The sequence below is a fragment of the Bufo gargarizans genome, chromosome 2, assembly GCF_014858855.1.
Source record: "Bufo gargarizans isolate SCDJY-AF-19 chromosome 2, ASM1485885v1, whole genome shotgun sequence".
Classification (NCBI taxonomy): domain Eukaryota; kingdom Metazoa; phylum Chordata; class Amphibia; order Anura; family Bufonidae; genus Bufo; species Bufo gargarizans.
This window is the reverse complement of record NC_058081.1, coordinates 641,755,091-641,782,301: the sequence shown is the minus strand read 5'-3', so window position 1 is coordinate 641,782,301 and position 27,211 is coordinate 641,755,091. Positions and strand designations below refer to the sequence as shown.

Genomic DNA, 27,211 nt, shown 5'->3' with positions numbered 1-27,211 from the left:
CATTTTCTATGGGGACGGAATGGATGCGGACAACACACAGTGTGCTGTCCGCATCCGCATTTGCGGAGCGCGGCCCCGATCTTCATGACATAACCCCTTTAAGAACCATTCAAGTAAGGCCTCATGTAGGCAGTTATATCAATGGCTGTCCGTGCCGTTTCGCAAATTGCGAAACGCACACGCAAGCCATCCGTGTTTTGCAGATACGCGATTTGCGGACCGCAAAACACACAACGGTCGTGTGCATGAGGCCTAAATTGGATGGAGCTGCAATGCCAAGGACAGCCAATATACAATGTATAGCATTGTCCTTGGCATACTAGGAAGAGGCTGCCGCGGTCATCTGAGCGCCGTGGCCCTTCAAACAGCTGATATGCAGGGGTGCCCGGAGTCATCCCTCCACAGGTATGAGAGTGATGACCTATGCTGAGGATACACCTTTGGGGGGAATTTTTTATGAATGTCTTTTACTCATTTTGGGTTAAAAAATCTTTATAAACCCCTAACTTCGGCAGATCCTTCTCCAGTTCTAAATGTAAGACAGCTTCCTAGCTTTTTCTACGCCTGAAATCAGCGGCGTTATTACAGGGCCACGTGAGAAGTTTAAACCCTGATGGCATTTCCATAAAACACAAGAATGGAGGGGGCAATGTCAATGCTCCGTCACAGTTTTACTAGACTCAGCGCCACTCTCTTTCAGGCACTGTGTCTGGTAATGAAGCTTAATCTAATTCACTGTATGAGCTGCAATACCAGACACAGCCTTCTAAGAAAGTAAACTTATTTGGCACCTGTATCATTCATGTGAAAAAGTAACTGCCCTCCGCAAACCTAAAGGGGTTGGACAACGAACAACAACTATCATCTATCCACACCTAACGTATGATCTCTGTGGTCTGACTGCTGAGTCCCCCATGATCACAAGATCATGAACCCCCTGTGTGAATGGAAGGGTACTGCTCATGTGCACCCACCATTCCTTGATATGGTCACATATGCAAACTACCATTTCATTCATACAGAGGACTCAGGAATCCCTGTTCCCATGATCGGTGGGGATCCAGTGGTTGGACCCCGGTGATTAAATTGGGATCACGCTTCCTGTGGATAAATAGTAAATGTTGTTTGTGGGCCATCCCCTTCAATATATGCAGAATAGAGAGTGAAAATTACCCATTTTCAATGGTGTTGCATATAGGGGTTGGGGTGCTCTATACAATGACACATCCCCTCTGTGTATTCTCCCTACCCCCAGGTTTGGTTGGCTGGTGATTGTGGTTGCAGGGATGGAGAGCAATTCTTTGATCACATGCCCTATTTACATTAAAGGGGTTGTACAGGATTGAAAAGTATGGCCGTGCCGTGCCTGTCCATAGGTTGTCTCTGGTATTGAGGCTGAGTCCTGATCACATTAATGGAGCCAAGCTGCAGTATCAAACTTTTCTGGACAAAAAGCTGCCATGTTTTTCTAATCCCGTACACCCCTTTAATCGTACTGGCTGCTCATTGGACACAGTATATAAACCATACTTGCCAACATTCTTGGACCATCTAGTAGGCTCCCAGAAAAAGAGGAGGCCTCCTGGACTCCTCGAAGAGCTGTCAAGTCTCCCAGCATGGAGCACTGCTTTCTCCAGGAAGGAAGGCCGCCATATACTTTAAATGCGTAAGGCCCAAGAATTCCGTGTCAGTAGATGCAACCCTGGACCTCAAACATATGGGCTTGGCGTCATAACGGAGGGGCATGGTACCATAATGACAGGGGCAGGGCATGTACAAAACGGATAGGAGTGTTTAAAGGGTTAGGATAATGTCCAAAAAATGTCACTCTCCCTTTTTCCAGAGGCAGTGGGTCAAATGTTGGCCAGTATGATATACAGACTTCCCTTTTTCTGCTGTCCCTGCCCCTCTTGGTTGTAAAAGGGGACAACTATACAGTAATTGGAACGACTATGAGGTGCAGTATACATTACAGGTCAGCACTCAGCTTAGCTGTAGACAGTTTCTATAGAGACAATATTTGACCCATATTTGTCATATCTAATGTAGGCGAAAAGTGGAGCAGCATTAGGAAAATATCAGATCACTTCTCTACTTCCCTCAGACTAGAAATGAAGGAGTATCTTTATCTTGTGCCAGTATAAAAGGGGTTTTCCAGACTCCTGATATTGATCACCTATCCTCAGGATAGGTCATTATTTTCTGATTGGTGAGGGTCTGACACCCCGTGCCCCCAACAATAATCAGGAACTAGTACAGCTCCGTTCGAAGTGTAGTGGTCATGCTGGGTTACTACAGTTCAGATCCCATTCACTTCAGTGGAAGCTTAGCTGCAGTAACCAGGCACGGCCACTACACTTTGCATGGAGCTGTGCTTCCAGTTCCATTCACAGTGCTAGTTAGAGAGCCAGCAGGGAGCAGCTGATCGGTGGGGGTGCAGGGGGTTTGACCCCCACTGATCCGATATTCATGACCTATCCTGAGCATTATTTAATTGTCATGGAGGAATTTCCATATGTCACCTTACCGTGCATTCACTGGAGTATTCGGGTTAAAGAAGTCATGAGTGACCTGAGTGGCGTACCAAGAGACGGCTATTAACGTCAGCAGACCTGATAATGCAGAGACAAGAGGAAAAAGGAAAAAATAACGTCAAGTATTACAGTACAGGATCTTTATCTCAGCAGTCTGTAGGTTCAAAATTAATTCTGTTTGGCCAGTGTAAAGGTAACATAGACAGAGCCGGTGGCCTGGATACCCAAACTTTTACTGGGGATGGCCTGATTCATTAAGGACCCAGAGGAGCAGTCCCTTTTGGCCAAGCATAACACAGAAACATGGGATGAGATGACATCTATAACATCAGTGCTTGTTATAGAGTTGAAGAAGAGGTGTATCTGGGCTCCAATCAGTGGCATAACCATAAATGACCAGGCCTCACAGCAAATTTTTGAATGCCCCCCCCCCCAGAAACTTCTTCACAACCCCCTCCTTCTGTGCAACTCTCATTTCCTACAGAGTCACTGTATATAATGTCATTTTATAATACTGTTGAGGTGGTCCAGACAATAAATCTTTTAGTCCTCTTCCTAGGTGGGCCGCTTCTGAGTTCAGGCCCCAAATCAGCAACTTCCCCTGCTTCCCCTATAGCTAAGCCCCTGGCTCCAATGCAAATACTGAACCATCAATGGCAACTTGTGTTATACAAGCCATATATTGACATTTCCATAGTTCACATAATACGCTAGGCTCTGTTCACGTTGCTTTTGAGCCTTTCATTGGAGGTATGGTTCTGGAGTCTTACCTGGCATGTAGCTTCGACAGAAGGCTCCAATGTAAGCCATTGGATAGACATACCATGGCATACTTTGCCCATAGGACCTCATTGTAGCCATATACTGCAGAGTATACTTTATTTTTATCACTGATGCCTCTGCATGGAATAACATACTTTACAATGCTATTCCCTAAAGTGAAAAAAAGATATACCAACCTGGCAATGGGCACACTTTTGGTATAAGCTGGCTCAATGGGGCCACATGTGCCAGGAACCGGTGCATACATTGAAACATAGAAACATAGAATGTTTCGGCAAATAAGAACCATTTGGCCCATCTAGTCTGCCCAAACGTGTGAACAACTTCTACCATCTGGGAGGTTGACGGTCCACCAGTGACAGGATCTTATTGGTGGCATCACAACTCCTAATGATACCTAATTGCTTCTAAATGGCTTGACTATGTGTTCTTTTGTAATCTGCACCTGTAAAGAGTTTGCCAGTGTGGACTGAAACCACCAAGGCCCGATAGGCCGGGGGAAGTGACATGACTGTACTTTTGGTGAAGACTTGGCATAGCATACTGAGGGACAGATGGTACACTCTACTCCTACTCCCATGCAGGAGACCCATGAGGGTCGCCTCAGTCCCTCGGAATGATAACTGGTAATTTTACTGTGAACTATGGACCTCATGTAAAGAAGCATACCACCATAGCATCCACATTTAAAAATACTTTGAACATTTTTCGGTATTACCTGCAAGTAAGAAGAGGATTCCTCCTGACACCGCGATTCTGCTTTTTATGACGGGATTGTTGTCACCCACTTTAGTACATTTCATTCCAACAACACTGATAATGATTCCAATGAATCCCAGCAGCATGGCCACCACCATCAGAGCCCTCGTCGCCTGGATATGAACTGCAGGATAAGTATAGAGATATACATGAACTGATATAGTAAAGTTTGAGAGGAAAGACCTTTTGGCTAATGTAGACCTACAGATTATTGATCCACACAGGTACCATATTTCTAAAGATTTTGCTTACTTGATTAGATGATTTATCTGATTTTGGGTTGAGATGACAAATCTATGAAATTCTAGAATTGGGACTTTTGTTAAAAGAAGATTTGCTTGGATTTTTACAACACAAAACAGTAAAAAAAAACAAATTTGACCAGATTTGGCCCAAAAAGGGGAGATGGTTTGGACGCAGGGTGCCCACTGTCCCTGATGTTGGATTCTCATATGGCTTGGGCTCCACAAGACAGACAACAAAACCTTTCTTCCCTAATTTTAGTTATTAGCAATGGCAGGTTGTCAGTCATCTGGTGTAGAGATTCAGTTTGGTGCCCCTTCCTCACAAAATAAGGAAAACGATTCTCTGTAAGAGGTTCAGGGGCCGATTCTTCTACAAAAATCTACACCATGCAACATGATTTTTCTGCCAAAATGCTGTCAATGCCATTTCTGCCCCCTTCTCCAAACCCAACACCCATGGCAAATGGCCCACCAGGCTCTCCGCTATGCCTACTGGTTCTAGCAACATAACCTAAGGGCATATTTACTGACTTTTAAGGCGATCTTCACATAAAGGGGTTGTCTCACTTTAGCAAGTGCCATTTATCATGTAGAGAAAGTTAATACACAGCACTTATTAATGTATTGTTATTATCCATATTGCCTCCTTTGCTGGCTGGATTCATTTTTCCATCACATTATACACTGCTTGTTTCCATAGTTGCGACCACCCTGCAATTCATCAGCGGTTGTCGTTCTTGCACACTATAGGAAAAAGCATCAGCCTTTTTGGTGGCCAGGACCATGGGAGCACACAAAGGCTGGTGCTTTTTCCTATAGTGTGCAAGCACGACCACCACTGATGGATTGCAGGGTGGTCATAACCATGGAAACGAGCAGTGTATAATGTGATGGAAAAATGAATCCAGCCAGCAAAGGAAGCAATACATTAGTAAGTGCTTTGTATTAAATTTGGCTACATGATACATGCAATTTTCTAAAGTGAGACAACCCATTTAAATCTTAAAAATGACCTCAAATTAGAAATGGAGCACAGCCAACATTTCATTGCTCTGGCGCGCTCTATACATACTGCCGCGAGACTTCAGGGCCAGGGGTGAGATTGTCTACACTGCCATAGGGCTCATGCACACGACAGTATTTTTTCACGGTCCGCAAAACAGGGTCCCGTTGTTCCGTGATCCGTGTCTGTTTTTTCTTCCGTGTGTCTTCCTTGATTTTTGGAGGATCACCAGACCAGAAAAGTGAAGAAAAAAAAATCTACTGTAGTTGCTGAAAATGACTAAATCTTAAGAGTTTTTTAAAGCTGCTATGAGTGGAAAATCAGATTTCAAATTGAAGCTCATTACAGAAGTTCACGGTATGCCAGAAACTCGAATTTCAAGACTTCTGCATTTTTCTAGGTTTATCTCCTGAGACAGATTGGCAGTAATAATAATTGGTATATACTGTAGATGCTGTGTGTTAGAGGAATTCAAAAAGCTCCATAGGAAACAACCACTTGGACCACTGCATTGTGTTATGCCTACTGCAGGGCTGGAGATTCTCTCTTTGATGTCCCACTCCGACCCTGCCTTAGGCATAACATTGACCCCCCCCCCCCCCCCCCCCCCAAGCTGGAGCCAGCAAATCACATCCTAGTTCCTATCTTTTTGTGCAGATCTCATTCTCATTTACTACAAGCACTGTGGTGGGAATGTATGGTCTATTGCAACCACAGTGCAATATGGCTGCCACTTCCCAGTGCTGGGACAAGAGTTGACTGGCAAATATGGGCTGATTTGATTTTAAGCAAACAGCAAAATAAGAATGTGTAGTGGTAGATAGGGACTTCATGCCCGACCAGACCGTAGGTACTAACAACTGCATTCAGGGACACCCCACATCTGCATTCAGGGACACTCCACATCTGCATTCAGGGACACTCCACATCTGCATTCAGGGACACCCCACATCTGCATTCAGGGACACCCCACATCTGCATTCAGGGACACCCCACATCTGCATTCAGGGACACCCCACATGGTCTGCTTTCTTGGAGATGCTGTGATCCAGTTACCTACCCATGACAATTTGACCCTTGTCCAAGTTGCTCAGAATATTCTACTTGCCCATTTAATATTCTGCATCCAACATATTAACTTCAAGAGCTGTTTACTTGCTACCTAAAAAGGACACAGCACGATGTAGATTATCACTAAGGCTACTTTTACACTCACAGGGTCCAGCAAAAACATTTCCGTTAACTGATTTGGATGTATTATTCCGGATCCGGTTGTATTATCTTTAACATATCTTTAACATTGCCAAAATGGATCTGTCATTAACTCCATTGGAAGTCAACGGGGGACGGATCCGTTTTCTATTGTGGCAGTTTGTGAAAGTACCCTAACAAACATTGTATGAACAAAGGAAGGCAGAGATCAGCAGAAAATCTGCATCAAATCCGTAGCAAAAACAGCAATTAATACTTGTGATTTCGCGAGCAGTTTGGGTGCAGAAACACACACAAAATCCCACAGAAATCTTGGATATTCTGCACGTTTATCCGCACCCGTGTGCAGGTGCCCTATATGATCTGGTTAATTGATGTATAAACTGAGAAAAAAGGTGAGTAGCCTTGTGAATACATAAAAATCATCCTTTATTATACAATCAGAATTATGCTCCAGAGCTGCATTCACAACTCTACCTGTTGCTATTGGAAAGAGTCAACAAAACTGTACCTTACATGATAGGTCCCATTATGTAGTGGAACACAGTCAGAATTCAGCTCTGAAGCCTGCAGAATTGTGCCCCATGGACACGACTATCCATTTTATGGTCTACAAATCACAGATCCTCAAATACAGTGTGCCATCCACATTTTATTTGCGGACCCATTTCTTTCAATAGATCCGTGGTCCACATTTTGTGGACATACAGATGCGGAAAGCACATGGATCATCCGTGTGCTTTTGCATCCGCTTGAAATCAATAAGTCCTCAAAAAATGCAACCTTGACCACCAAACGGATTTGCAAACCACAAAACGGATTCAGTCGTGTGCATGGGGCCTCAATACAAAGCTACTGAACTGTTAATAATGATTAATTCTATGGCTCCTAATGGTGGACATAGTGGAATAAAGAACCTGTATGTAAAAACACATAAATGAGAACCATAATATCACCGCAATAAAAATACTTAGCAAGACCCCCGCTGGTGTCGGCGCAGCAACAAGCAATACATAGCATTATTACTATTTTATACGGAGGACAATAGCACACTAGGACCTCCAGTCTGGTTCAGTGGGTAATATCTAATGTCACATGCTACAGTTATCACCGGGGTTCTGGGCGATATCGCCCTTAGAGAAAATATTTCAAGAATTTGTTAATTTTTATGGGATATAATTAAATTGTGGTTAATTAGAAGGGACTTGTCAACATCACAGCACCGCATTAAAAAAAGGCCAGTCGGCAAAATACATTCCAGATCTGAAATAATCTCCTTGTTTTTCTACATCTCCTATTAAGAGACGTCTGAATTTTATTCTTGGGGGTTTAAAGGACTGAGAGTGAGGGCTAATCTAATATAGAGGGCTCCAAAGCCGCACAAAGACGAATGACTGACATGAAAGGATTGGAAGTTATGGGAATGTAGCATGGGATTTAATGAGTAAATATGGCGTAATTGGCCTATAAAAGCTTTATTGTCGAGTGGCTCATTAGGGAACGTCATTCAAAACTGTAGAACATATACAATAAAATACAAAAACAGTATTTTCAGACAAATTCACTCTAAAGAGTGTGGTGACTAGGGAGACCTGGGACTGAACTGCGGAGGGTGGCCAGGGGTGTACAAAGATCTCATGGGACTTTGTGTATCCCTACAGTAACATTTCTGCCATGTGTACAACTTTTTTAAAATTAAGTGGAGTAAATATTTAATGAAAAAAATGACATAAAAAATGTGCTTGATGGTAGAAAAGATCAGAGATGCTGCAGACCATGGTAGCTCAAGCAGCATGCGGCCTGGTGTTTTCCTGTTGAAAAATGGCCCCGGGACACATTTGAGAAAAGTCAGTACCACTGGTTCCACAACAAGATCTATGCAATGCCATTCTACTAGTGTTCCTGAAATGAAGACTAGAGGAGTCATTATGCCAACACACACCATAATCCCAGGAGTAGGACCTGTGTGACGCTCCCTTGTGAAGGCCTCTTCATGGCATCGCCCACATGGCCTCTAGCGCAATCTAGGGGTATCATTGCATCCAAGACAAAAGTGTGACTCACTGAAGAGGATAGACCTCCAGTCCAGTCTCCCTTGGCGTATTGCTGTGCACCATGATAGCCTTTGAGAGTGATGTCGTGAGGTCAGTGAAACACCTGTAGTTGGACGTCTGGATTGCAGCCCAATGGTGTACAAATACCTTCTGATGGTTTGTGTAGATACTATTTACCACCCTAGGCTTGGGATGTCACGTCCAGAGGTTGCATATATGCCATATTTTAATATCATTACCTGTATATTTTTATTTGGATTTGATTGATATATTTAAACATTTTTAATATTACATTGCCATTCTTTACCTCAGTCACTGTAATGTCATTTTTAGTTATTGGTTGTACATGAGGGCAATTGGGTAGTGACTGCGGCTGTATTTGGTGAGCATTTTACAAATTTATTATAGGCCCTAATTAAGATGTGTAAGTGGGTTGGTACAAAGCTATACAAAGAGCTTGGGGGCACATAGAAAAGATTAAACTGTGGTCCCCTTCTGAAGCTGGATAACATTACCACACCTGAGACAGAAGGACTTGATGCTTGTTTTTAATCTTTTCTTGATAGGTTGAGGCCCCTTTCACATGGGCGAGTATTCCGCGCGGATGCAATGCGTGAGTTGAAAGCATTGCACCCGCACTGAATACCGACCCATTCATTTTTATGGGGCTGTTCACATGAGCGGTGATTTTCACGCATCACTTGTGTGTTGCGTGAAAATTGCAGCATGCTCTATATTAGTTTTTCACGTAACGCAGGCCCCATAGAAATGAATGGGGTTGCGCGAAAATCGCAAGCAAGTGCGGATGCGGTGCGATTTTCACGCACGGTTGCTAGGAGACGATCGGGATGGAGACCCGATCATTATTATTTTCCCTTATAACATGGTTATAAGGGAAAATAATAGCATTCTTAATACAGAATGCATAGTAAAATAGCGCTGGAGGGGTTAAAAAAAATAATTTAACTCACCTTAATCCACTTGATCGCGCAGCTGGCATCGCCTTCTGTCTTCATCTTAGCTGTGTGCAGTAACAGGACCTGTGGTGACGTCACTCTGGTCATCACATGATCCATCACATGATCTTTTACCATGGTGATGGACCATGTGATGGACCATGTGATGGACCGGAGTGACGTCACCACAGGTCCTGTTACTGCACACAGCTAAGATGAAGACAGAAGGAGATGCCGGCTGCGCGATCAAGTGGATTAAGGTTAGTTAAATTATTATTTTTTTAACCCCTCCAGCGCTATTGTACTATGCATTCTGTATTCAGAATGCTATTATTTTCCCTTATAACCATGTTATAAGGAAAAATAATACAATCTACAGAACACTGATCCCAAGCCTGAACTTCTGTGAAGAAGTTCGGGTTTGGGTACCAAACATGCGCGATTTTTCTCGCGCATCACAATGTTTTGCACTCGGGCGGAAAAATCGCACGTGTTCCCGCAACACACCCGCACATTTTCCCGCAACGCTCGTGTGAAAGAGGCCTAAAGATGATAAAAACATGGCTGCTTCTTCCCAAGAACAGCTTCATACCTGTCATGTTGGGGGTAGTATTGCAGCTCAGCGCAATTTACTTTAAAGGGCTTCTGTCACCCCCCAACCCCCAATTTTCAGTTTTTGACTTATTATATTTGTTAATGTAATTCCAGATTCCATATATGCCCCTCTTACCTCGGGCAGTGCAGTAATTACAGTAAAAAACGTACTTTTATTTTATGTAAATTTCTTCACTACCAGCCAGTTGGGCGGACTTGCTGGTAGCCGCCGCATCCTCTGTTTGAAAATACGCCCCCTCCTTCACTTGATTGACAGGGCCAGCGAGCGCTCTCCTCCTCTCGCTGGCCCTGCCTGCAGTCTCAAATCCCGCGCCTGTGCCATACCGGAAGAGAGGTCTTATCTTCTGGGTGTAGGGCTGACGTCATCGGCGCAGGCGCACTGAGGAAGGAGCGGCCGTCCTTCTCTCAGAGTGCCTGCGCCGAATGACGACCGGTACGGCACAGGCGCGGGATTTGAGACTGCAGGCAGGGCCAGCGAGAGGAGGATAGCGCTCGCTGGCCCTGTCAATCAAGTGGAGGAGGGGGCGTATTTTCAAACAGAGGATGCGGTGGCTACCAGCAAGTCCGCCCAACTTGCTGGTAGTAAAGAAATTTACATATAATAACAGTACGTTTTTTACTGTAATTACTGCACTGCCCGAGGTAAGAGGGGCATATATGGAATCTGGAATTACATTAACAAATATAATAAGTCAAAAACTGAAAATTGGGGGTTTGGGGGGTGACAGAAGCCCTTTCAATGTAGCTGAGCTGCAATACCACACACAACCAGTGGTCAGTTGGGGAACTGTTTTTGTTTCCTAATCCCAGACAACTCCTTTAATTCCCCACACCTTTGTTTGCTAAGGTTGCAGGAGGTCTGGAGAAGACATCCTTGCATTGGTTCCAGACCTATTAACATATACCTTTAATAATTGTTGAAGGAACGGCTATTCCTTCCGACACCCCTTCCATAAACAAGCATGCTCAGTTTAGCCAAGTGTGCATGTGTTCTCAATGCAGAGAGGGGAATAAGCTGCTATCAGACACCTCTGGCAGTGGCTAATCTAACATGAGAACAAAGGATTGGGATGTTGAAGTTCCTAACCCTTCATTCTTCGGACATCATTCAGCTCGGAAGAGTTGCCCCCCCCCCCCCCCCATTCTTATAAGATAGTTGACTGGTCACTCGAAAATGTAAGAAAATAGATGGGATCTGAAGGGCTATGGCAGAACTAGAGCTGAGGGGCCACAGCACACAGTGAAGTGGGTGGAATAGGAGCCTGCACACGAGCTGAGGGCTACTTTTCTGGGCACAATATGCCATTTGGCCACCTACTCTACAACGCGTGATTGATTGCTCCTTAGGACGGTGACTAACAAAGTCCTTAAAAGTTAAACTTCCTTAGAATTACATCATTTTTGATTTATGCTTCTCAAAGTTTTCCTATGCCCTTCATTCGACCCACACTGATTGGACATTTGGATATTTGGACAAAGTAGAAACCAAACTTTAGTTTTTGCACAAATCATTTCCTTTTCTACAAGGAAAATGTTGACATATCGTGTTTTACTTCATGTTCAAATAGGATTATCTCTGAGCCTTCTACAATTTACAATGTTTACAATGGGTGCTAATATCATTTACAGCTAGAGTATGAGTGCAAGTATTAAACCTTCATGTATTTTAACAGGAAAGTCCTGAATAAACAAGATAAGAGGAGCAACACTGATTTTCCAACATGGTTTATGAAGTGGTGTAATGTAGATTTGGACAATGATGTGTAATTTGAGTTAAGTGGTATACTGTCTGATTGCTGGAACTAGTGGGATAGAGAAGTAAGGGCCCCATAGCAAGGATCACACCAGGCCCCCCACACAGGACAGAAGGTTTTCTGCCTAAACCCTTTTCAATGACACTTGGGCCATTTTTCCGCTGCCTCATTTGCTAAAAGTTGTTCCTTTAGGGTCTAATCACAAGTCCGTAGCGTGTTTTGCGGATCCACGGATCCGCAAAACACAGACACGGCAATGTGCGTTCTGCATTTTGTGGACCGCACATCACTGGCACTGATAGAATAAGCCTATTTTTGTCCGCAATAGAAATGAATGGGTCCGCAATTCTGTTCCGCAAAATGCAGAACGAAATTGCGGACGTGTGAATGGGGCCTTAGGGGGTAGAGTCCTGACCAAGTTTTCACCTCCAGTAGAAGAGGAGATGATCCCAACTAAGACTGGGCCCCCTCTTGCCCTGGACCCCATAGCAGTTGCATGGTGTGCCGCTATGGTAGTTACACCCCTGGCTGGAACCTTATAGCTTATTTAAAGGAAAATACTGGTTTGACTTTAAAGGGGTCCTCTGGTTTAAAAACCCCATTTCCATATACCTTTTTAGGTAATTGAGAGTTAATAGAGGGTGGTTGTCATGCCCTGCTCGGACGGTGTACGGAGGTCTGTCAGATTGGCAGCACGTGTCTAACCTTTTGTTTGTTTTGGAATCATGCTGGATCCGCCTTCCTTCAGGTGCTCTGGGTGGGGTCATTGGCTTAAATTGCCTTCAATCCCAGAGGGCAGTGCGGGTTATAGATTTCTGTCTGGCCTTGGATTCAAGGAAGGAAGGATTGTCTGTTCCATCAGATAAGTTTGATTTCTGTTTGTGTGGTTTGCGGTCTAGGCTATTTGTGTGTCTTCTGCCCCTTCTCCCCTTTCACCATCTCAGGGATTCTAGTTTTTTTTCAGTCCAGGCACGAGGACACTTCATACCTACCATCAAGGTCTGAATGTGGGCTTAGCAGCATAGGGAGAGAAGTCAGGGATGTGCTAGGAGGTGACCTGTCCCCAGCATCTAGCCTAGACACTTGTGTATTTGGTTGTCTGTGTATCTGAGATCCTGTCCGCCGTGACAGTGGTCCTCTTCAGAGTCCTCATCTCTTGGTCAGAGTGATGGCTACAAAGAGTGTATCTTGCTTTGGAGGATCTGTCAGGTCCTGCATTACACAGAAAATCCACTCATTTAAATAGGCACCATGTAATGTTTGATGTATCCTGTGGGGGCGCTGCATAAAAATTTAACGTTTTATGCCAGGTTTTCTTACAGATTATATCTGATTGCTAGGAGGTCTCAGCAGTTGGAGACTTTGTGATCAGCTAATTGTCAAGACATCCTTCTAATAAATGTTAGCAGGTTTACCTAATAGTAAACGTCCTTGCTGATCAAAAATGTTGCTCAATGCATTTGGACAAATACATTTCTGTGCATTTGTTGCCCTTGGAACAATTACACGGTGGTGTTAAATGGGGGATCAGGACTGAACGTTTGCTTATTGGTTATGCTATGATAAAACTAAGAACCATGACCATCACTCACGTCTGTAGCTGTCAAGACACGCATTGACACTGTGGTTGCACTGCTGCTGATAGCTAATCCCAGGATCCCTCAAAATTGTGTGACTCAATACCCCCGCTATGCACAAAAAGTCAACTTTAAGTTTTGTGCAATTAAACCCGGTCTAAGGAAATTGTATATTACTGTAAAATGTTTTGCAAAGGTTGTAGAACTTCACCATTTCCATAATTTGTTGTGTTACATTATACAGTAATTTTCCTCCACTGATGTAAACCAAACCGTATACACTATGTATAGTAATGCATTGTAAAAGGGTTTAGGCACTCAAAGGTTAAAGCCCCCTAGTGGGACAAAAATAAAAAGTAAAAAAGTGTTTTATAAAACAAAAATATGTTTCAAGTACAAAAGGCTTGTTTCCCCTCATCAAGCCATTTACAATTGAAAAAAATTTAAAAAAATTATTAAAAAAGCATTAGGTATTGCTGCGTTCGTAATGACTGGCTCTATAAAAATATCACATAATCCCCTAAACGCCATTAAAAAAAACATTGCCAGAACAACCATTTTGTGGTCACCTCGCCTCCCAAAAATCATAATATCAAGCAATCAAAAAGTTTTATTACCCCAAAATAGTACTAATTAAAACGTCACTTCTAGAGATGAGCGAATTTCTTAAAAGTTTGATTCGGCTGATTCGCCAAATTTCACAAGCTCATTAGCTTTGTGACTAATTACTTTTGTAAGTAGCGGGTGCAATGACAGGGAGCTGCGATAACGCCGCCCCCGTCATTGTACTCCTCAGATACCCCATTCATACATGATCGCGGCATCTGAGTGTAAAATTAACAATAAAAAATTTATAAAATCAAACTTACCTCCTTCATTTGCTAACGACGGGCCGGCCACCGCCATCTTATTTGAAGATCTCGGCCGAAATCCTGTGCGGCGCGAGATTACGTCATCACGCCGGCTGAATTATTATTTTTTTTATACTATTTCAGGTTAAATTGATTTGCTGACACGAAGCAGGAGGAAATGCAGCTTTTAGGCAATCCAAATTTAGGCCTCTTTCACATGACCGTATGGCTTTTTCAGTATTTTGCGGTCCATTTTTCACAGATCCATTGTTCCGTTTTTTATTTCCGTTCCGTTTTTCCGTATGGCATATACAGTATACAGTAATTACATAGAAAAAGTTGGGCTGGGCATAAAATTTTCAATAGATAGTTCCGCAAAAACGGAACGGATATGGAAGACATACGGATGCATTTCCGTATGTGTTCCTTTTTTTTCCGGACCCATTGACTTGAATGGAGCCACGGAACGTGATTTGCGGGCAATAATAGGACATGTTCTATCTTTCAACGGAATGGAAATACGGAAACCGAATGCATACGGAGTACATTCAGGCCTTTTCCTGAAATTCAGATGGAATTCCACTTCATGGGATTCGATTCGCTCATCTCTAGTCACCTCATCCTGAAAAATACGAGCCCTCACACAAAACCATCACCAGAAAAATAAAAATATATGGCTTTCAGAAAATGGTGACGCAGAAATATATATATTTTTTTAAATGCGGTGTGTAAAATTGGTAAATCTTTAAAAAAAACTATATGAAATGTATTCCTCTGTAATCGCACTGACCAGCAGAGTAAGGGTAATGCCTCATTCACACGGCCGTTGTTTTGGTCCGCATCCGAGCAGTTTTTGCGGCTCGGATGCGGACCCAGTCACTCCGTGTGCTGTCCGCATCTGTTGCTCCGTTCTGTGGCCCCGCCCAAAAAATATAACCAGTCCTATTCTTGTCCGTTTTGCGGACAAGAATAGGCAGTAATATCAATGGCTGTCCGTGCCGTTCCGCAAATTGCGGAACGCACACGGACGCCATCCGTGTTTTGCACTTCCACAATTTGCGAACCACAAAACACACAACGGTCGTGTGCATGTAGCCTAAAGATAACATGTAATTTTTCCGGCACGGTGTTCGTGGCAGTAACAAAACCCCAAAACTTGTATGTACCCCAAAATAGAACCAATGATAATAGCAACTCATCCTGCAAAAAATAAGCCATCACACAGCTCCGTTGAGACATAAAAACAAAAACTCTGATTCTCATTCAATGGCTGTACACACAGGCTGTTCAATAGTAACATGGTTCCCCTAAACCAATTCATCAAACTCTGTGCTGCAAAAGCCAAGGTGGTCTTTCCCTTCTGAACCCTGCACCGTACCCAAACAGCAGATTACGTCCACATTTATGGCATTCCAATGCCCAGCAGAACCCACCTAACAATCAAAGGATGTGGTGTGAGTCTTAGATGGCACAAGCTGGGCACAACATATTGGGCACTGAAATGCCATATCCGTGGAAAACTTGCAATTTTCATTCCGCCCAGTCTCTGCTCATTCATATCTGCAAAATGCTCACTCCTTCTCTTAGTATCTGATGGGCGGAGTTTCCAAAATGGGGTAACTTCTCGGGGGTTCCATTTATTATTTCACACCAGAGCCTATACAGTTTAATTAATTTTTGCAAAACAACTGTGGTGTCAAAATGCTTACTACAACCCTTAGTAAATTCGGGGAGGGGGGTGGTTTCGAAAATGGGGTCACTTATTGAGGGTATCTTTACTTCACCTCTGCAGTTGTCGTCCAGTGCTGTATAAATCCCTAAATTAGGCCTAAAATGTACACATTAGCTCTTTCTCTTCCGAACCCTCCAATGTGCCCATACAGCAGTTTATGACCACATATGGGGTGTTGCAATGTTCAGGATAAAATGGGTAACAAATTGTGGGTGTTTTTCTCCTGTTACACCTTGTAAAAATGAAAAATCTGGGGTAAAAATATGTAAAAATTTAATTTTTCGACTTCAAAGCCAAGTGTTTCTAAATTCTCTGAAACACCTGTGTGGTCAAAGCACTCACTACATCCTTCAATCAATTTTCCACTGTTTCCACTTCAGGGTCTCTTCAAATGCAGCATGGAGCCTGAAAGCCATTTCAGTGCCACCAAAAGCCATATAACGCTCTTTACCTTCAGAGCCCTGCTGTGTGCCCATACAGCAGTTTACAAACACAACACTTCTGTATTCATGAGAAAATTCGTAACAAATTCAGGGGTGTTTTTCTCCTGTTACCCTTTGTGAAAATGAAAAAATTGGGTCTGATGCAACATTTTCTTGGAAGAAATTAAATTTTTCATTTTCAGTCAAGTGTTTCTAAATTCTATGAAACGCATGTGGGCTCAAAGCACTCACTACACCCCTTGATAAATTTCTTGAGAAGTGTAGTTTTCAAAATGGGGTCACTTTTTGGGGGTTTCCACTGTAGGGGTACCTCAAGGTCTCTTCAAATATGACATGTCAACAAAAAACATGGCACCCACAAATCTGCCCTCGAAAAAAACATATAGTGCACTTTCCATTCCGTGCCTATGCAGCTGTTTACAACCACGTATGGGATGTTTCTGTAAACTACAGAATCAGAGTAAAAAATATTAAAGGGGCTGTATCATCTCAGACAATGGGAACATATTTCTAGGATATGCCCCCATTGTCTGATAGGTGTGGGTATCTCGTAAACAGAGCCTTGAAAGTCATGGATTTCTATGGGGCCGCCAAAAATAGACAAGCTGGCTTGGCTATTTCCGTCAGTCCCATAGAAATGATTGGGAGTTGTGGCCGCACAAGCGCAGTGGCCCCTCCATGATTTTCAAGGCTCCGTTTACAAGATAGGTGCTGGTCCCAGAGGTGGGACCAGCACCTATCAGACAATGGGGGCATATCCTAGCAATATGCCCCCATTTTTCCAGATGAGACAAACCCCTTTAATATCACAGAAATATCAGGTTTTTTTTTCTCACCGTTCACAATTCCAATCATAACCAATACAGTAATGTGCCACCAGATTCTTAGGACATGTGCATTGTGCCTTATAAATCTCGCTCAGGCTAATTAGGCTGGAATGTTAAACTCTTTGTCCTTGGATTTCTCCATGAGCAGTGCTGTAAAGCTTGTACATGATTACTAAATGCATTTCTTTTTCTTTACGTTTCTTTTTTAACTTAAAGCCTATTTAACTAAAATAGACTAAAAGAGAGCAACAGATAAAAAAAAATCTGAACTATAAGAAATGAATAAAATGCTGATTTATAAGATTACAGAATTATTACAATTTGTCACCATTTACTTTCTTTTCATTTATGATAATGTGTTCATTTGCACTACATTTTTTATTCTATTCGAAAAGTTATTAAAATTCTGATATAATAAAGGATATAAAGAAACCAAAAAAAATATTAAATGGTGACAAGTATCATGTGGTCATCTGTAAGAAGTGGTTGCGTCACAAGGGAAATTTTCATGCAATTTTAGTTAATGTGTTTGATCTTTTTCCAGGACAGTGCTATATTACTGTGAGATAAAATTGTTATAGATACATACAGTTTTTATGTTACTCTATGGAAGGGAGAGAAAAAGTTTAGCAACTTTTTCAAATAATAAAAATACCTTGTCTGGAGAAAAAAAAATTGTATGTATACACATATGTACATCACCTGTATGTGTCATGATTATACAACTATAAGCCGCTAATTGGCATCCCCCTAGCACCCAGCACCAGAGGCACCTGCACTGCTAACCCTTCCAGATAACCCCAGTACAGTGTTATGCTGGTGCTATTAAAAATTACAGGTATGACATTCATAAATTAGGTCATATATTAATGAAAGCATTATAAAATCACATTATTGAAGTTCATAGATATATGACCCCCCTAATATTTAGAGGGGAGGGGGGGGGGTTACTTTACACACCTTCCAGGGAGAGAAGAGAGTCGAAGACTTTGCACTGCACCTGCCCAGTACTTTGGGAAGCACATGACATCCACAGTCCTTCATACAGTCCCACTGCTGTGATGATGGCATCTCCGGCATAGGACGACTGCTTCCACTGAGGTAATGCTGTGGTGGAGATGATTCCAATCCATCCTCCCAGAGCCAAAAAATAGCCAAGGAGCTGGATCCCTGAATTAACCATGATTGTGTTAATAAAGTTCAATGACTTCAAATAAATGAAAGAAAACCACCTTGTTAGGCAGATGTAGGTCCAGAGAGATGATGGTGGCTATAGTCCCAAGTCTCAGCACAAGTCACTTTGCCTGCAGTTTGGTGGAAGGAAGATGAAACAGTTCAGTAGCAATTCATGAGAGTGCTCCTCCAAGCTGAGATGTGGATGGGACACTCGCGTGTCCAGAACTTCATGTTTCCACTTGGCTGAGCCTCTAGGACACTTAGGGGACAAAGTGGTAATAGGAAGATGAAAAAAAAATATGTGCACTAATGTCTTTTGAAGCAGCTCACAGAATGCAAGGAGGCAGGTCCTCAGATTAATGGAATTCATAGGAACACCCACAGAGGAAAAGGCCGAACTCATGGAAATTAGGATTAACACTTTGTAACCTGGAATCACATCATATGACCACTTGTAATATTATTATGTTCACCTGAGAAGCTTAGAATCAAATTTTCTACCAATGAAGCTCATTTAAAGCAATAGTCCAGAAATATGTTATGTCGGTCAGCACCTGCTCACCGATTGCTTCTTCTTGGCTGCTTTCTATTGCAGTTTCATTAGGTCAGAGCTGTGATTTGTGACTACAGGTTAGCTCCAGTGCCTACAGGAAGTCTCAGGTAGTCTGAAACACACCCACTGTCTTACCATTGGCTCAGGCTGCTGCTCTCTCTCTCCCTCGGCAGCTCTTCCTCTTCTGATAGGCTGTGATGTATAAACAAAAGTCCATCACATGATCACCAGGAAGTCAGTACATGGAGCGCCGATTTCTATTACAGCGCTGAATATAAAGTACAGACTACTAGACCACCAATGAGAAACAGATCAGGTAATTGCTGCACATATACTGGGGGGAATGATCTTTTGTCAGGGGGAGAGTGGAGCAATGCTTTAAAGGGGTTGTCCCATTACAAACACTTATTCCCTATCCACAGACAGTCCCATAGAGTTGAATAGAGCTACAGTGCACTTGCTTGACTTCTGCTCCATTCAAATGGGAAAACACAGTGCCCCAGTTCTCATGATCAGTGAGGGCCCCAGTGATTGGATTCTAAGAAGCCCTGTGGGTAGTGTATGTTTGTAATGAGACATCCCTTTAAAAATAATCCTTCAGCAGTTTTGAGAGTGCTAAACTGCTGAAAGCACTAGGTAGGGCTCGAGGAGAGCAGGACAAGCACACTTTTTGTGGAGCTTTTATCATCAGGAGTTGTGAGAATATGAACTTTTATTCTGCCAGATTTTATTTTATCCTGCACTGAAGTTGGAGCTTTACTATAAAGTGCTCTCTGAACCTTCACCACCTCTCCCATCTTCTGTGAGTGATAGATGTAGAATGCAACTAGGAGACCACTACAACTCAGGACACAGGAGAGGGGCTGTGAGGCAGCTCAATGTACAGAGCTCCACCTCCAGTGGACTGAAGGAGCAGAATCTGGCAGCATAAAAGTTCATATTATCCTTACTCCTGATGATAAAAGCTCTAAAATATATGTTTGCACTGCTGGGGCGCCCCCCCCCCCCCCCCCCAGCTCCTACCTATTGTTGTCAGCAGTTTAGTATTGTCAAAAGTGCTCAACCTACTTTGGACTATTGGAAGAAATTCAATCCTCAGGAAGAAAGACATGAATATTATGCCTCTTCTACAGTGCTTTCACGTAAAGGGGTATAAATGGGTCATTTCCATCTCAGTCTTTGATTCACACTACCGCTCTGCCGTTTCCAGAACTCCAGCCACCCCAGGCTGGCACTTATTGTGGGTTATTCCCATCTGATCCATGAAAAGCGAAGATGGGACAACGCCTTTATTTATATGAACACTTCATCCAATTAATAATATACAGTATGTATGTTATGCAGAATGGTACTAATATGAAGTGCATCTCTGTGTACACAGTATGTCCGTATGTAGGTAGGACAAGATAAACAAACAACTCTGATCCCAGTTGTTTAATCCTTTAGATGCCACAGTCAATTGCGACTATGGCATCTAAAGTTGTTTGACTGAGGGAGAGGGTTCGCGGGTCGTTGATGTAAAAAACGTTAAAGTTATGGCCCTCTATATGTGATGAAGATTAAACAAAATAAAAACTGCTGCTTTTTAAAGAGGTTAATATTACACTACACTGGCAGTATATATTAGAAGTAGTTCATCAGCAACTTTAAGCTGTTAAAGGGGTTGTCCAATTGATTTTTATGGATGACCTATCCTCAGGATAGGCCATCAATATCAGATAGGCTGGGGTCCGACACCTGGCACCCCCGCCGATCAGCTGGTTGAAGAGAAGGCATGCCCCAGCGCTGCCTCCTCTTCATGGTTTACCTGCTCGCTGTCGCAACAGCAGTGATGATCAGGTGTAATTACAAGAAGCCTTCCCATTTGGTTCTATGGGACGGCTCATTCCTATACACTTGAATAGGAACAAGCCGTCCTGTTGACGTGAATGGGACGACTGGTAATTACACCTGCTCACCACTGCTGTTGCGACAGCGAGCAGGTAAACAATGAAGAGAAGGCAGCGCTGGTACGGAGCACAGTCTTCACTTTAACCAGCTGATTGGTGGGGGTGCTGGGTGTCGATCTGATATTGATTACCTATCCTGAGGATAGGTCATCAATAATAATAACTTGGAAAACCCCTTTAAGTACAACATATTTATAGGCTTGGATCAGATGTGGGGAACAGGCCCCCACACAACACAAATACTATTCGGGCACAGCACTCCTATATGGCTCAGGATAGGCCATCAATATCAGATTTGCAGAGGTCTGACACCCCTCGCTGCCATCGAGCAGCTGTTTCAGAGTAGCTTCAGTGCTGGTAGTCGGTGTAACGTTTTATATTTCCCTACCTCGTGAGATTTCCCTTCCCTCGTCACTTCTGGTCGCATAACGTATCCTGAGGATAAGCCATCAATAGTAAAATCCTGGAATAACTCTTTAACCTGATCACTGCTGAAAATCACCAACAATCCTGGAATTAACTCCTTCACTGATCTAGACCATCAAGTATATTGATATTAAAGCCATTACTGCCCTAGACCACCAGGGATCCTGAAACTAAAACCTTTCCTGCTATAGACCACCAGCACCAGGGATACTGGTAAGAACCCTTTCACTGCACTAGGGTACCAGGGGTACAGATAACCTTCAGTGCAATAGACCTGGATGCTTCCTAATATTAGTTATTTTATTTAGCACTATTTACCTTGGTGCTATATGGCCCTGAATATCTGGCTGTGTTCTAGATAATTATTAGGGTGCTGTATGTTAATATTTATTGGTTGTGGCCCTGTATTGTCTGGCTTAGGGTACTTTCACACTAGCGTTAGAAGAATCCGGCAGGCAGTTCCGTTGCCGGAACTGTCTGCCAGATCAGGAAATCCGTATGCAAACGGATATCATTTGTTTCCGGATCCGTCTGACAAATGCATTGAAATACTGGATCCGTCTCTCCAGTGTCATCCGGAAAAACAGATCCGGTATTAATTTTTTTAAATTTTTTAAAGGTCTGCACATGCGCAGACCGGAAAACCGGATCCATCAATGCGGCAATTTCCTTAACACTTGGTACCGGATCCGGCATTAATAAATTTCTATGGAAAGTGTTCCGAAATTTTGGCCAGAGAAAATACCGCAGCATGCTGCGGTATTTTCTCCGGCCAAATACCGTAAAAGGGATGTTCCGTCCCTTTTACGGTATTTGGCCAGAGAAAATACGGATTGCTTTCCATTCAGAATGCATTAGGACAAAACTGATATTTCTGGTATTGAGCCCCTATGACGGAACTCAATACCGGAAAACTTTAACGCTAGTGTGAAAGTAGCCTTCGAAAGGGCAGAATCGAACTTTCTCAATCACCAAGGCTTAGAAGTGACAGTTACGTGAGGGACGGTTTAATGAGAAGTTGTGCGGGTGAGCTAAAGCTGTGCTTTTGCATCAGAACCATAAGCCTTTAGCTATGCCCCCGCATGTCATATATAGGGTTGGTGAGTGCATACAAGTGTATGGGATTCACTACGGTACTGTTATGTGCTCAGTGTGACCCCAGAGCTTCCACAGCACAGAATGCATTGTCTTCCTCTCCTGTGCAGTGGGTTAATGAACATGTGTGTGGGTCCAAGCTCGATCACGTCAGGATTTTACAACAAAGCCATTCATTGAGAACGATTTATTGGGCAGTGTGTGCTGCAGAATGAAATCACATCCATAGAAACATGGAGATGTGCTGCAGAGAAACAAAGTTTGGGTAGTGAGGACATACAAGACCCATTGTGTCGTCCCGCATGAAGGACATGCCTTTAATTCAGTTTTATACGGAATACTTGCTAAAAAATGTGTTGCTTGCAATATTTATTTTAGATGATGAATTCCAAAATTCCACATATTTAAATAGTTTTATTATGTATGGAGCATATTAGTGTTAAAGGCTACTACAGAAGTGCCCTGCAGATAAAAAAAATAATAGGAGGTCCACCCTAGTGTAACAGATTCATGGCCTCAACACCTGGGCTGAGGGACCTGACAATTTTTCACCATCCTCCTTCACATATCTAAAATGATCAAAAGGCAATATGAACTTTGGGTCAGTTCCATCTTTCAACTGTTAACACTAAGTTGCCTGTAGGAAGGACCATCCATGGGTGATGGCACAGACCAGAGCTGGTAGCCAGCTTTACATAGGAGCTTACTAGTCTTTGGGGACTGCTTCTATGTATGCTACAAAATTACAGATGGAAGTCATATGGCGTCTAGGTCCCCTTTTTATATACAACACAGAAGATATCAAACTAGGACCCTTTCTTGTCACCCAGGATGGAGGTTCTAATGTTTAGCCATAATGAAGATACATCAATTCATCATACCATACATATGTCCAACATATATTGGGTGCACAGATGATAGTTTGGCAACTTCTTTGTGTCAACAAAGGCCCCAGTGGTTGTATCCTCCACAACACCATTGCCAAGAACCTTGGTGCAATCCTCACCCCTTTCCTGGTTAAGAATGCAGTTCTTTTTGAGAGAGGAGAAAGGAATGGGTCCCATAGTTGCTGCATGTCATACTTTCTAGATATGCAGTATATATAAACGTTCTCCTCTAATCCATATGAGATATGGTACTGTTATACACACTAGATTTGTTTTATGTATACTCAGTTCTTGTGACTTCTCCATCAAGCAGGATTAATATCACCATGGGGAACCCCAGCCTGGTTGGACCTTCAGGCTCTCACATGTTCCCAGCAGGGACTAGGCAGTTTGTGCTTCACTAGTTCTTGTATCACAGTTTGCTAGGTTCCAGCTGGTGAACATGACAGAATTGACATTCCAGGTCTGTATTGTGAGAAAGGACCAGTCAAGCAAAAACTCAAGTGACCATAATTATCTAGAGACTACATGGCTCCTCCAGACGTTCATATATCGAGTCAACACATTTCCCTATTGATGAACCCTATGATTGTATCTAACGTCACCACCAAATTGGTTCATATTCCCGTTGTCACAAATTAAGTTAACCCTAGTTCTCACAAGACCCTTCTCTATGCTTTTAGTAATAATAATGACATCTAGTGAGGTATTAATGCAGCCTGGGGCTGTTTCACTTCTCCACCTGCTCTGTGACAAAGAATGTTTCGAATGGTCAATGAGTTTATAATTATAAATGTAAAACCAGCAGAGAGGTGAGACTAATGTACTCATTACCAGTAATGACCAGTCTGATTTATGGTGCTAGAGAACAGACGCTTGACTGGACAAGTTCTGATGGATCTAAGACCATGTGGTGAAAACCACTGATGTCACTTAAACACTGCTTCGTTATTAGTTCTTAAAATATATTGGTTTCTACTAACTAGACTAACAACATAACTCTGAGCTCTTTATGCACTGACTTCCTGGTGGGCTTCTGCTTATACACAAGAGCCAGTCAGAACAAGCAGAGCTGCAGTATAAAGCGTAAAGAAAGGGCATTAGGTGCAGGTCCCATTGCAAGTACAGGGACCCTGTTCCTCTTCTTGTGGTTCTTCAGATATCCTGCTGATATGCCAGAAATGTCAAGATGGGACAACCCCTTTAACAGGAATCTGTCACCAGGAAATACACTGTTGCTAGCTCACTTTGATCTGTTGCTTTATTCTGGAGAAAAAGTATTTTTAATCCATATACAAATGTGCAATTAAGTGCAATGAGGGCGGGCCCAAGCCACTCTGTGCACCCTTGCTTCTTCTGCTTCCTCTGCCAGCGCCTCTTTCTCCTTCTTGATTGATAAGGCCAGTTCCTGCAGTTATTGACTTCAGTGTATAAACAGTAGTCAGCAGCTCCTAAGCTCCCTCTAGTGGTGACTGCAGGAAGAAGAATGTTATATTTTAACTCTATGTCTATGCAGAGGATTTGGATCCCCATTTTGCTGGACCTGCAGAGGGAAGATGACTTACCTGCTTCCTGGCGCCGGCTCCCCTCTCCTTATTCTGCAGGTCTGCTATTTTCCGCTGGGCTCTAGCAATGTCAACATCCTATTTGACATCTAGTTTGACATCACCACTGCCAATCACAAGCCATTTGTCATTCTGCAAGATGAGCCAGACACCGCCACGGCCTGTGGTTGTTTGCAGCAATGTCAAAGCAGATGTTGAGATCGCTGGAGTCGAGTGGACCATCGCAAGCTTGCAAGGGATTGATCGGGGAGCCAACTCCAGGGAGCAGGTAAGTCATCTTCTCTTGCCAACCCCTTTATGCAGTAACATAGGAATGAGAACATGTGTTACTCCTTCTTCTTTTCTATACCACTTGAAAATGAAATTAATCTTTAACTTGGCGTGACAGTCCTAATCTTTCATGGTACATGACCATGTCAGCTGAATCGCCATGGTAACCTGCTTCTGCTGTTCCGGAGAATTCCCAGGAATAATTGGTCCATCACTTACTACTAATGGGATGACATGCATAGAGGCAATCCCCAAGGTAAACTCTACGTCTCACAGCTCCTATTCTTCTATTCTATTGAATGGGGATAAATAGCCTGAAATCAGCATTGTCTGCCACCTTTGTTTCGAACTGGAGACTAATATGGAGCAATCACATGGTTGTCCAGCCACTTAACGCACTGAGTAGACATACAATGGGATGGCAAGCGGATAGTGCTGGAGAACGGGAGCAGAGAGGTTGCAATCCTCTGCCACATAAGAGTATTATCCGTGGCACATGGTGGGTCGGGGACTGCTACAGATTTGATATGGGTCCAGTTATGACTCAGAATAGGAGAAAGCAAAAGGAGCAACTATTGATTTTTTGCAAATATATGTTAAAAATAAGATCATCACCCCCATGGCTATATGGAGAAGCATTGCCAAGGTCTAGATGTGGAAGCTTGAAGAGGAACTGTGACCTCTCCTGAAATGTCTGGTTTAGCAGTTACTTGCATCCCCCATGGAATAACAGTTCTGGAGCATTTATTCTTATCACTCCATGTTGAATGAATTGCTAACAATTTGCAATGAAGGTCCAGCTAGGTGTTACCAGTGAGGGGTGTGTCCCTGCACAGTCTGACATTATCCAATCAGTGCTGTCAGTGTCAGACTGGCCAGGGACACCCCCCAACTGGTAACACCCAGGGCAGGGGATGACTGCTACTCTTGCACACTCTATAGCTACCCCACCACCTGTAAGAGATGGCAGTACCCACCTTATCATTTAATGTTACCGTCAACATTGTGTGTAATAGGTTACAATGGTTGGACATACAGTATTTTGTGCATTTTACCCCTTACAGGACAAAATGTCTGGTTGGTAAGTGTTCAATGTCTGGTTAATGGTACCTGTAAATGTGATGGCAGTACTTCAATGTCAACATGTCGGAGTCGGTAGCAAGGGGGAGGGAAAACTCCTAGAGGCAACATATCTATGAGGTGGAGCTGCAATTGGAGCTGTTATAACGACATGTCTCCTGACAAAGTAATAGCTGTAATACAGTGTAGCGCCTTATTATCCCCTTGCACCTTGTTTGCGACTTGGTAATGGAATGGTAACTTTAAAAAAAAAATAGTCCCATCTCCCAGTTTTTACAGCTCCCTCGCCACTTTTCCTAAAGAGGATGTGGCAAGGACAGGAAGGGAAAGCAACAAATTAATCTCCACCGGTTTTCTGCTGCAAACGAAGCCAGAAATCTATGGCAGCTAAGCTGTCGAAGATATCTGTTTCGACGCATGGACTGCCGGATGAGGCCTACACCTTGTCATAAATTAGGCACATCCTCCAGCAGCACAGGTGATATCAAGAGTGGCACAGAAAGCAGCAATCTTGATAAATCTCCCCCTAAGAGTCTGAGCTGTAACTACTGAGAAGAGGTCCAGTAGAGTGGGGAACGGGCTAGTCGAGAGAGAGAGTGTGAGAGAGAGGGAGGTCTGAAGAAGTGTCACCTCAGAAGTTCAGTGGAGGGAACCATTGTAACATGCCAGTTAGGGGTTTAACCCTAACATACATGGCGGGTTTTGGCTGTACAATACAGCAGACACCAGATAATGCCGGTCTAGGTCATTTAACCCCCAGAAGAAGATGGCGTGGGGAACGGCAATTAGTGTTTCACGAGGTGGATGATGATGATGAGACATAGTTGCCAATAAGTCAACCGCAACTAGTGTCTCAAGAGGTTGA

At 43.1% G+C, this 27,211-nt stretch overlaps 1 protein-coding gene across 2 annotated transcripts in view; it reads right to left on the bottom strand.

Moving 5' to 3' along the window:
- Positions 1–18,833, bottom strand: part of CLDN19 (claudin 19) — a 29,424-nt gene extending 10,591 nt beyond the window's left edge. For both annotated transcript variants that reach the window (XM_044278380.1, XM_044278381.1), the window contains exons 1-3: positions 18,306–18,833; positions 4,036–4,200; positions 2,528–2,612 (exon numbers count right to left, since the gene is read on the bottom strand). In XM_044278380.1, the coding sequence (XP_044134315.1) occupies positions 2,528–2,612; positions 4,036–4,200; positions 18,306–18,528 (473 nt within the window). In that variant the 5' untranslated portion in view covers positions 18,529–18,833. The remainder of the gene's footprint in view (positions 1–2,527; positions 2,613–4,035; positions 4,201–18,305) is intronic.
- Between the last annotated feature and the right edge of the window lie 8,378 nt (positions 18,834–27,211).